Consider the following 12,418-nt stretch of genomic DNA (forward strand, 5'->3'; position numbering starts at 1 on the left):
TCAGAAAAATTAAGGATCACGGGAAGGTACTATTGCAAATTTTTACGCCTAAAGTGTAGCAATTTGGACGTAAAAGGTCAATGGTTTATATTAAGAATTTTTTTTTATGAAACCAAAGCGAAATCTGCTTTTATGAAGTGTCAAAGCTATCATAAAAATTTTATAGAGATTTAAAAAGAAAAATCGTAGTAGCAAGATCAAACAAACTAAAAATTTCTTAGAGATTTGGATAGAAAAAATGTAGTAGCAAGATCAAACAATCTATGCTATGCGGCTAGAATTCTGCAGTGCATCTTTCATCACAAAGATAAAAAACTTTGCGACGAAAAGTTTATGCAACAATATAGGAATGATTTTTTTGGATTTTTGAATAAGGATAACTAAATTGCAACAGTAGTAAGGTAGGAAATCAGAACCTATTGCAATTCACAAGGAGATCAAAGGATGATCCGCGATGGTGGAGATGACCGTGAAATTCGTTGACAATCTTTTAAGCAATTATGGGAATTGCTTTGGGCGATTGTAGAAGGCTGATGGATGGCTATGGAAGGGTAGCAAGACGCCAAGAACATTGCTCTGATACCAAGTGTTAGAACCCTTGTGGATTCTAAGCTTTGGGTTAAACTCTTTAGGGGATCGGCCTCCTTGGAACTCTATAGGGGTTCCTTCCTCCAAGTTGTTGCTTAAAATCTGCTAATAAGATTCATATATTGCTTGTCAAAAGAGGATGAATATATGACTATTTACAGAGCTTCTAAATCTCAACTCTTAATAAGACCCCTATTCAAGACTCTTACTTCTAACCAACTCTTAATAAGACTCCTACTCTAAGAACAACCTCCCAACTAACTCTAACCCTAGCCGACCTCTTCACCTCTCTTTAATAGGTCGACTAAGTAGGCTTTACATGAATGCCACTTTCAATAAAATTCAATTAGAACTCTCATACACGTATACTCCTAATAGATCGATTCAACTAAAAATAATTGAAACTGACCCATTCACAAAAATAAAAAGACCTAAACCATAAATCCTTCATGTGTCATGATGTCATTTAATCCAAAGTGAACATTTTTGTGTAACTTCCAAAAAATAAAGAATCTCCCCCCGCAGAAACGATTATAAGGGATATATCTGATAAAAAAATCAATAGATTTTATAACGAATGGTTTTTTATCCGTACATTGACTTTCCAATTTTCCAATAAATAACATAAAATACCAATCTGCACATTTACTCAGCACCATTAACGCTTTACTTTTAATTGTATGAATGAATAAAAATATTCATATATAATATGTTTCTACCAAAGGCACCAGGATAGATTTCTTTTTCATTTATCAATTTTATATTCATATTTTAATACATTTTTGTTGCTCCAAATGTGAATCATAACAAATCTTCAAACTGAGTGAAATATAAATAATAATTTTGTCAAAAGGGCATTCTTGGTCACTACTACTGTAAAAAGTTCAGCCTCAACTGGAAAACCAAGGAATAGAGTAATAATACAAATGTATGTCTACCTCCTTATGAACATTACCAGTAACTAGAATGCCAAAATCAACGTGATATCTGCCAAGTGATCAATACTTTCTAATAAAATCTTTCTGTATTTTGACCCTCAGAAGTGGTTCAATCAATAAATTATCAATCGGTCAGACTGAATATGAATCATAAGAACAATTCATCATCATAAACGACTATTTCCTTGATATGGTTCTTTGTCCTTGCACATCGATCATGCATCAAATCACTATCGTCATTGATGATTGGTTATGCATCACTCTGTTCCATCACGTGTGCTCAGGTGTGCTCAGATGACTGTAGGCAAAATTCTTCCCAAGACATCAACATTATTGTTATTAGGTGATGACATGTACATTAAGCTTTCCCAGATATCGTTCTTGGTGGCCTGACACCATGCAGCTCCAGGTATCTCCTCAGCGGGAGCTTGACTTGATCACATCTGTAGCATGGCAACAAGAGACAGCGGTAGACACGATTCTGCTAAATTCTTTGAGATGCTCATATGTCTACAGAAATACATCAACCAGAATGCTGGCTTCAGAACCTGAAAAAATTGAAGACAACAAAGAGGCAGGTGGTAAGCAATGAACAAGAAATTCAACAAGAATATTATTGTTATGGGCAATGAAGGCAAAGAATGCAAAGAATGATACTGATGACATGGAAGAATAACAAATGGAGGAAAAAACTTCATGCCATAGAAAAAAGGCCACAATATGAGGTGTCTAATAATTGCCAAAGCATTCAAGAATTCTTAACATAAATCTGTACCTAGAATTCAATCAGGAGTTAATGTCATATACTAGATGATTTTAAAAAGATAACGAGATGATTATTGGATAATGAATACGAGTAAATACCTCCGATGCCGGGTCACCAGACAATATCTGAGGATCATAGACCCCTCCATATGCTATTTCTGCCATAATTCTTACATACTGACCCATGTACTGCATTAAGACAAATCAACTAAGAAAAAATATGACAAACTTAAGGAGATTACTCCATGTAGTGAGACATTACCTGTACATATTGGGTCATATGAGAAGGATGAAACTGCTTAAGAAATGTTCCAAGTCCAATGGCCTAAAACAGAAATCGACTCAATATATACTATCATAAATTGGAAACATTATGATTTCAATATATACTATATTTAACAAATTCAGAAACAGAAACAAGAAGCTCCTATAACTGTAGCAGAATCTATCCATTCTTTTAATGAATATACCCTATAACTAGGTCAATTGACAAGAAAAAATATAGAGGGACTTACAACAGGAGAAAAGTCAATTATGGATTTCTTTGTTTTACTGGTCAAAGTGCCCAAGTGAGAATCGAGTACATATTGTGGCAGCTGCATGGAAAATAAAAATAAACATTAAATTAAGAACAGAACCAAGTAAACCTAGGATCTTCTTTTCTCTGTTAGTATTTTGCAGAGCATAAATTTTCAGGAATAAGCTATTCGAAAAACTCAACCTCACATTGTGGTTTCCATTGAACACATTCACACAAAAAAGCAAATTCATGTTATAAAACAAATGGTTTATAAATGAAAAAAATCTGGCTTGATAAGATGTGAGATACTGGTATATTCTCCATTACCCCAAAACAAATTCATGTTAGCCAGTCCATATGGTAGATATGAAAAAAAGACATTGTCCCCATCAATCGAGTCAGAGAAGAGGCACAAGTAGCCTTAAATAAGATGACTTGAACAAAGCACATTTTGCAATTATACAAGTCTAGGAGCAATTTCAAATATATACCAAAATATATATTTATATACCCTATGCTTAGGCAAAGTACTTTAAGAGTTTTTAAGACAAATCAGGCAAGAGTGTTCAAAAAAAAGAATCTATGTGTGACAAAATAGAAGCATAAATAAAAAAAATGTTAAAAGAACTCAATTTAAAATCTACATGTCTACATCTTTTAATGAGCATGTCTCCTGTATACATAAAAAACAATTGCTGTCACCTTATAAAAATACTATAGGTGATGTAGACCAGCAAGAGAAGTAGAGACAGAGAGTAAGAGAGGAGTGAGCTTAGATAGGAGAATAAGAGACTAGAAGAGAGAAGATGCAAATTTTTTCACTCAAATCTGAGCTTTTTCATCCTTTGACAAGCTCGACTATTTATAGGGTTTTAGGAGCTTTAGTACAATAAATGTGGGCAATGATTCCCAAGAGTAAACTCCTAGACTTCCTCCTTTTACTTCTAAGGGACTTATGTCTTTTAGAAACCCAAAATGCGGGCTCCTAGGAAACCTAAACAACTTTAAAAACTTATCGTAGTTGAGAAGAAAAAGATTGCACTTATTACAAAAGTAGTCCCAAGGTTAACATCTAGAAAGATTAAAAGACTCTTTATCTTCCTACAACTCATAGAATTACTAGGGTAGCTAATTAATGACTTTTTGTTCAATTCTGTGTAGAATAAACTCTTCTAAAATCTTTTATAAACCTAAATGGTTCTCCATCATTCTCCCTGATGGAAAATAACTCGACCCCAAAGAGTGGTCTATAAAGTACTGGTCCAATAAGTCTAGTGCAAAATCATGAAATTCTATTAAGTAATCCAAGTGGCATATTAGAAGTTGCACAATCATGATATTTGATAAGAAAGTGTTGAGTGATGCTAGTAGCAGACGTAACAAGACGATCATCAAGAATAGCCTCTGCATCATCCCTATATTGTGGAAGAGTCTATGCTTTGAGAGGATTGTCACTTGCAAGAACATTGATAGACGGAGGAGGTTTAAAAATACCATGATATGGAGTTAAATACTCCATATTGAAAACTAGACATATTTAAATCCGAAGGCAAATCGAGCATATATGCATTAGATTTAAATTCTTGGATAATAGGGAAAGGATCAATAGCTCGAGCATGTAACTTTTTGAATAAGTTTTTGGGGAATCTCTCAGGGTGAATACCAACCAACACAAAATCACTAACTTGAAACTCTTGCCTCCTATTATGTGCATTGGCAGCAAGTTTGTAACTTTCATTACCTTGGGTAATTTTATGTTGAATCTTAGTATGCAAATCTTAGATAAGTTGAGCGAAGGAGTGGGCTAATTTTTGAGGTGTGATAGTAAGTGCAAGGGTGCAACATTAATGGGTGGGTCAAGACTAAAGCCAAGAATAACTTTAAATGAGCTATTTCTAGTGGAACGATTGACTGAGTTATTGTATGCAAACTATGCTGTGGTATCATTAAGTCCTAGTTTCTCAATTTCTCCCCAACTAAATATGTAAGAAGATTTCCCAAGGAATGATTAACAATCTCAGTTGCCATCAATCTAAGGGCGAAAGGCTAAAGAGAACTTCAATGTTGTGTCAAATTGTTTCCAAAAGGCTTTCAAAAATTGTTAACAAATTTTACTTCCCTATCAGACACCATGGTTGAGGCAAACTGTCTAACTTAACCACTTCCCAAAAGAACAACTTAACAATGTATGAGGTATGATTAGTCTTATCACAAGGGATAAAATGAGTCATTTTTAAAATTCGATCAATAACAACTAGAATAGAATCATGGCCATAGGTTGTTTTAGAAAGTCCACGGACAAAATCTAAACTCACATTTTGCATTGTGAGTGTGGAATGGGTATGATAATAGAAAATTCATCTAACAAGGATTTAACCTTAGTTAGCAGTGCAAGGGCTAGGAATCTCTTTAGTGATGATGGCCACACAAAATTGTTGTCTAGGCTCTCTACTTCTAAAGACTTAGGATCCAGTAAATGGAGTTCCCTTGGTGGTTGGGGCTTGTGAAAAGGACTTAGGAGCTCTTGATTTGCCCTTTTTCGATGGTTTCACTAGTCGCATGATGATGTTTTTAACTTTGTACCAAAAGACAGTTGTTTTTCCTCCCTTGATTGATAACATCGAGGTCATATAGCCAAGGCCAACTTAGAAGAATATGGGCAACATCCATTGTTAGAACATCGTAGTAAATTTCAGTCTAGTAATCACCTATTTTGATTGGTTCCAATCACCTCTCAATTATGTTAGTTTAACTTATCATACACAATTGGAATAGAAGTCTGCGACACAATGTTCAAACTGCAATACACAGATCATAGTAAAACCACAAAAGCTCAAACACACATGTTGATTTATACAATCCTCATAGGATAAATTTTCATTAGACATTTTCCTCAAAATGCTAATGAAATAACTGAGCTAATAGAATGTGTATAATAATGTTCTTCTGCATCCTCATGTTTCTGTAGAATTTCACTCAGATGCTTGCTTCCTCTTTATCCAGAAAAGATTAGCGTGTCCTGATATTCTAAAAATCTTGTGCATCTAGGAGCTCAGTGTCAATGCAAGCACATTGGTTGTCACAACAGCAATACATGGTTCTGCACTTGTAATTATTGGTGCATATTGTTTTCTGAGGTACCAGTGCATAATGCTTATCATGAATGAAGTAAAGCATAAAACAATGTGTGGTGCAGAACATGTAACACACATAAAAGCAACCACAATCAACAGTTCTGCCAATAAAAATAAGCCTTTATAGAAAGTTGATACTATAACTGTTATTGAAGTAGGACCTTCATTAGGGGAAGAGCAATTAAATCTAGATGCCCATTCTATAATCATCAGCTAATTAACCACTCATGAAGCATCATCAGCATCTAATTTGTTTTGCTATCATATTATCAGTGTTCCTAATGAGGACAACAAATTGAGAAGTTTCCTTGAAAGCATTATTAAGATCACTGACAGTTGATTCCTACTGAGTATTCAAATTGAGAAGTTTCATTGAAAGCATCATTTAGATCACCGGTAGTTGATTGCAATTCACCCTTTGGAAACAGGTTGAGTTTCATGCCATGGTAATTCATGAAAGTGAGCTTTTAAAGCAAAATTAATGATAAAGTTTCTTGCAATGGTACCTAAGTGGTATGCAGGCTGAAAGATTTATTATGGTTGTTACAATTTCATCTAATGCACTAAAGAAGCAAATCACCTAAAATCATCTTCAGTTTGCAAAGACTATAAAGAAGAGCATAGAACTCATCGCTAAGCTAAGTAAGTTAAGGAAGTTTATTAGGCCCCATTTAGTTCATTACCAATCAATTTAAAATGTTAGTTTTGCTACACAAAGTGGCTTGAAAGAGAAACAGTTATTGTGTGAAGATCCAATAACCACTATTGCTTGAGATTTCCAGCATGAGATCATGAAGCATTGACTCCACTATTGATATGATTTGAAAGGTGGAACAAAACAAAAAAGAAACAATGGAAGGTGCTTCATACAATAGAAAAAAAATACAATACTTCTAGAAAAACTTTTAGATCATGGTGCTTTAGAATGCTCAAACAATAATGTCAAGCATGTTAAGCCTCATTTCTGATTTGAAAAGGCTCTCAGGACTATCCAGAGTCAATGGTTGGCACAAAGGCCCCAAAAGCAACCTTGGAGAAAACAGCAAAGATTTAGTCATGAGTTACTGATAGGAAGGCTTAGAGCTAATTATTATGACATATAGCAGCACTAGTTTGAAAACAAGTTCCTGTTCAAGTAAAAGTGGCTGTTAAAAGCCAGTACCACATCATGCTCGTCAAATGTCTTGAGTGTGAACAACCTTTTTCCCCACATAATTGTTTTCTTCTTCGGATCCATCACTTCACCTCTGAATAGTATTGATGGCAGGTGCCATTAGCAGATTTACTCCATAACACTAAGATTCTAAGAAATAAACAGGGCAGAGAGACAGCTTTCGAAATTACACATGAAGTAGCTTTGTCATTTAGTGGTAAGCAATTGACTTGATTTTTTTTTACAGTAGAAAGAAATGAAATGATTCTCTTCCAGTTCGAAACTATGACTTGTCCTATGTAAAATTCAACTACACAAATTTCTGACATAAAACATCAAGGAACAATTACCTGTGATATGGACAAAATAGATGCAGATCTGCCCAACAAAATAGGAGGCTCTTCCGAAATATAAATGGTTTGAAGAGGAGAAAAGAGACCACAAAGCTTCCGCTCTTTGTTAAAAGCTTGAAGAAATTTTATAGATGGATTATCCTTCATTTCTGAATTTATGCTCTGTTTTAAGAAAATAATGACTAATTTATCAATATTTCTACAGTAAAGTTTGCTCTTTGAATAAGAAAAATTCACAAGAAACATCTACTAACCTCAAGTATTTCATCCCTCTGGGAGTAAATTGAGGCATTTAGACCTTCAACAACAGAATAAACATGACCTGCCTTAATCTGCTAAAATTATGGTATACTAGGTTATAAAATTGTCAAATCTATTTTTAGATGTAATTTAAATGAAAATATCAACTAAACAAAGAAAAATAACAGTTATATATACATACATATGTATAAGTATATATATATCAAGAACTACTTTGTTGGTACAAATGCTCTGAGGCCTCAAAGAATATACAGATGTATGTGCAACCATTTGAGTTGCTTCAGTCGGAAAATTAGAACACTTGGATAGTCAAAATTTTGGCCAAAAACACTTGTTGGATTTGTATATCTTGCTCTTTCGTATCATCATAGAACTTTCCAGTCTTACATCAATCTTATCAAGGTGCAAACTGAAGAAACCTTGAGATTTATCACTAAACATTGACCATAGCTTCATGCAAAATTTGCCCTAGTAATGAGCAAATTCTACAACTCAAATTACTTTTAACTTGGTCATGCTTACAGTCATGGGTTAAGTTAATCTGGGTAATCTTTGTTGTCACGAACAATTCATAGGGAAGGTGATCGATGTAATGTCTATGTATGTTTGTGCTTTTCTGTTTTGTTCATGCCTTGAACAACATGTAAGGGGCTTGCAATAGGCTTGGCAGCCCCATTTTGGTTAGGTTTTGTTGTCATTTCAGGCTTGTAAACGCAGCATGTGTGTGGTCATCGCGCAGAGGCAAAACTACCCCCAAAAAAAATCTTCAGCTGGCCATTTTGGGTGTTTTCCATGTGCACAAAATAGCTAAAAACATCAACATCTCAACACCTTAGCACCTTAGAGCTACTTAGAAGACACATCGCTGAATGAGCTTTTGGGATAGTATCTTGGGTTGGTTTGTCCCTTGGTTCCGTAGCGGTGTCATATGGGTACTCGTTCGTCAGGAGTTCTGGGCACGATGGATTGTTTAGGAACTTCATTGCACAATTGTTCAGAGCTTACAAAGTCCATCTTTATATTTTGCATTGTCTACCAAGTGTTTGCTAAAAATGTTTTCTTATGAGATCCTGAGTTTAGTACTTCCACTAACCCATCTTCTTTTTTGCACGTCCTTAAGGGGCCTTGCGAGGTTACGAAGATGCTCACCCTTTGTAGATAGACATGCAAGGATGCTATACAACTTAAGCAAAATCAAGTATGTGACATATGATATCAGAGCAGGATAAACATGTTAAAAACACTTGGCATGCAACATAGGGGACCAAACAGGGCTATGTGGAGGGCATCTAGCATGTGTGATCGTTTGAGGGAAACGGACATTGAGGCATAGTGAAAAGAGTCACTCAGAGGAGCAAACATTCGAGATTGGCATTTAAAGGAATGACCAACCCTTCGTGCGAGAAGCACTATGAAGACAAGCGAGCTAGGAAGAACGCATAGCGCAGAAAGGATGAGATAGCTGATTTTGAGCTACAGTTCGACGTTGGCAACGTAACTTGATGGTGTTTAATGCAAGCGGGGGCGCTTAGCAAATGTGAGATAGTGCAAGTAGGCATAGGTTGCTCAACGATTGAAAGAGTTTGTACAAAGCTAGCGAAGATAAGGGAAATTGTTGACTCGAATAATTCGATACTCATGTAATACCTTGTATAAAAACGATGAACTATCCATGGCCATTGCTAGGTGATCGAAATTCGACGCTGTGGAGCATGAAAACTTTCTCTTCAACACAAAGGATGCATACATTTGCAATGGGTTCAGCATGTTGCTAGGCTTGGTGGGGCTCAACAGAGGGCTATATTGATGAAGAGTCACGATCTAGTAAGTGTGTTCACAGTGGCAAAACAACACACAGTTTGTTCAGTAAGGCGAAGTAGTCAAAAGAGATGATCTCCGAAACTTTCAGAAAGAAGTATACAAAGAAAGAAGTTGCTCCAATGAGATAAGTATTCAAGGGTTAAGTCCCGATGCTCTCGTGAGAGATTCATGTGCATTGGATTGCATATATTGTGAAAGGTACCTCAAGATTGAAGCTTTATAAAGCTCAAACGAGCAAGTAGTAAGGAGTCATCATAAGATCTCATATGAGATGATGCATCGAGAGACACATTGCATGATCAAAGTAGGGGAGAAACCAAAGGCAACACCAAACGAAGACACACTAAGAGTAAATGAGGAGAATATCGGGCTCAACAAAGGGTTAACCCATGATATGGTGGATGCGAGGACCACCATCATCTCAATGCAAACCAAGAAGCAAAGCAACTTGGGTGAACTTCATGAAGTACTAAAGTCGCATAAAAGGAGTTGAATTAGAAGACATAATATAGAGCGAAAGTACCAACTTCGTGGAGCTTTCCTTGGAAAGATCAAAGACATGAATTGTTGCAGAGACAAGAGCGGAACCATGCTGATCCCTGGGTTCCTTATTCTGATGGAGCGGACTTATCTTGTACGATGCCAAAGTTAAAGAGAAAATTGAGGCACATGCACTTCATCTTGGCAAGGCAATTGACAAAGAGACTAAGGTAGGAGGCCAACTCAATTTGCAATGGTGAAGTTGGAATGGTACGAGGCAAGAGACCATAGAGGTAGATGCTCATGAAGAATATGCCGCAATGTACCATTCAAGTTGTCACAAAGGAAGTTGTGCGCAATAGAGATTACACTAGGGCATAAGCCTAGGATCCAAATAATGATACACCAATTTTCAGTTAAGTCGATGGACTTCAAGAGTTAGTAGGTGACAGCTTGACCTAGAGCTATGCTTTGGCCGTGAGTGACCCAAGTGCGGATGGAGAAAGGTTAATTGCCAATGGAGGGAACACAATTAAAGATGGTAAAGGCCTAGTGATATGTCGACGAAGGCCACACATGGAGATATCGTAGTTTGAGTTCACCACACAAAGATTAAAGTGCAATAAAGACATTATCAGGAGGTGATATGATGCAATGGATTATGGTAGAACAGTTTAGTGAGCAACACGATAGTAAGAAGGGCCTTGAATTAAAGGAATGAATGTCATGGTCTCATAAAGGTGAGTTTTCCAGGAGTGCACCAAATTTTGTATCAGATGAAAGCCTTAGACATCAACATATGAGGGTTATGTATTGCAATGGTGGATCTTTTGAGTGCAAGTACAAAGAGTCCTATGGATGACTTGGTAATATGGAGGTATGATTGAAGTTGCTAGAGGGTGGACTGCTCTAGAGCTCATTCGCCTGAGGGAGCCTAGCAAGTCAAAGGAGAAGGCTGAGTGAGTGAACATTGTTACCAAAGATGCAAAGGAGAACGACACGAACCCTACAACATAGTAGCAGAGGCCATGCGTGGAAGTTATAGCCTATCTTTCTATCGACCAAGGTCAACTGCTCAAAGAACATAGAGGTGTTGAAGCAGGTGGTCGAAAGGGGTGCGGAAGTGATGATAAGTCCACAAGGATTTAGCTACCTAAAACCAAGCATCGGACATAATGGATGTAGACTTGGAGGTGTGCCATAGAGGTAGATTTGCCAATGCAAGGAGTAGGAAAGGGACACAGATGTGAGGCGATAGATAGTAGGGTTATAGGCATAAGGAAGCTCCACAGTACCACAAAAATAGGAATTCCGTAGAGCCAACGATCCCTTGCTTTCATTGAGGGAGAGCATATGGTCGTAAGAGGGGCCAAGACAATAGAGAGTGTAGTGGCAAACTCTAAGTACCCAGACAAGGCAAAAGGGCAAAGGCCATGGAACTTAGTAAAACAAGTGTCGACGAGCTACTCATCAAAGTAAACGAATGTTGGGAACTTTGGATCAATGCGAGAGTGCTCAACCAATGAACGAAGTAGGCAACACGTAGTGTTGTATCCTTTTCTACTCCAAGCAGGTGACAAAAATAGAGGTGGTACAATCCCAGAGGGATGATAAAAACTAATAAAGAATTGCTTTAGTCAGGGTGAAATTTTGTTATTTTTGGGCATATTTTGAAAGTTCGATGACAATGAGAAGATAAATCATAGTAGCTAATACAGCGCAAGGAGTGCAATACTTCAAGTGCTTCAAAAGTGTAAGTAAAGAGCGGACGAAAACTAGTAACCAACTTGATACATGAAGTACAACCCTCTAGGAAGCAAGCGAGATCAAGCAACCTTATTCTTTTTAACTTTTGAGAGAATGGGCGAAGCCAAATACCCTAGTTCTCTTAGTTATTTAGCAGATAAGCTCTACACATTTTTGAAGATCCTTCGAGGAGACATAGCAACAGACAATAGGTACCAAACCCTCCCCAATAGTGATCGATTCTATTAAAGGTAGATTGTCCACTTTATTCTTAATAGAGTAATAATTGAAAGCATAAGTGATGTGAATGTATTTAGAGGTAACGACTAAGCAAAAGAGAAATTGATGGTCAAATTTTATAGAGGAAAGGCCTTAAAACTTTATATTCTACAAGGCAATGCTCGTTAAAGCTCCAACTACATTCATCCAATTCAATCAACATAAGATGTTCGAGGGACTAGCACACAACAAGGTCTTTTCCTTCATTTGAAAGATCTATAGATACTAGCAGATTAGCATGACTCAACCAACCCTACACCATAGTCGGAGTCATTAGCGAATTAAAGCAGTGTTAATAAATCAAAGTTTAACTACTCAACAACAATGACAAAGAATAATTGGGAGCCAAGAATAAGTGGGGCAAAATGTCATCAACAGTT

At 36.6% G+C, this 12,418-nt stretch overlaps 1 protein-coding gene across 3 annotated transcripts in view; it reads right to left on the minus strand.

The window, feature by feature from the left end:
• Positions 1-1,462: 1,462 nt before the first annotated feature.
• LOC135612647 (uncharacterized) overlaps positions 1,463-12,418 on the minus strand; it is a 67,737-nt gene continuing 56,781 nt past the window's right edge. For 2 of the 3 annotated variants that reach the window (XM_065109189.1, XM_065109187.1), the window contains 6 exons: positions 7,706-7,786; positions 7,449-7,613; positions 2,807-2,887; positions 2,554-2,616; positions 2,391-2,480; positions 1,463-2,074 (listed from right to left, as the gene is read on the minus strand). In XM_065109189.1, the coding sequence (XP_064965261.1) occupies positions 1,964-2,074; positions 2,391-2,480; positions 2,554-2,616; positions 2,807-2,887; positions 7,449-7,613; positions 7,706-7,786 (591 nt within the window). In that variant the 3' untranslated portion in view covers positions 1,463-1,963. The remainder of the gene's footprint in view (positions 2,075-2,390; positions 2,481-2,553; positions 2,617-2,806; positions 2,888-7,448; positions 7,614-7,705; positions 7,787-12,418) is intronic. The other variant, XM_065109188.1, reaches the window with a different exon arrangement.

Source organism: Musa acuminata, chromosome BXJ2-5, assembly GCF_036884655.1.
Source record: "Musa acuminata AAA Group cultivar baxijiao chromosome BXJ2-5, Cavendish_Baxijiao_AAA, whole genome shotgun sequence".
NCBI classification, from domain to species: Eukaryota; Viridiplantae; Streptophyta; class Magnoliopsida; order Zingiberales; family Musaceae; genus Musa; species Musa acuminata.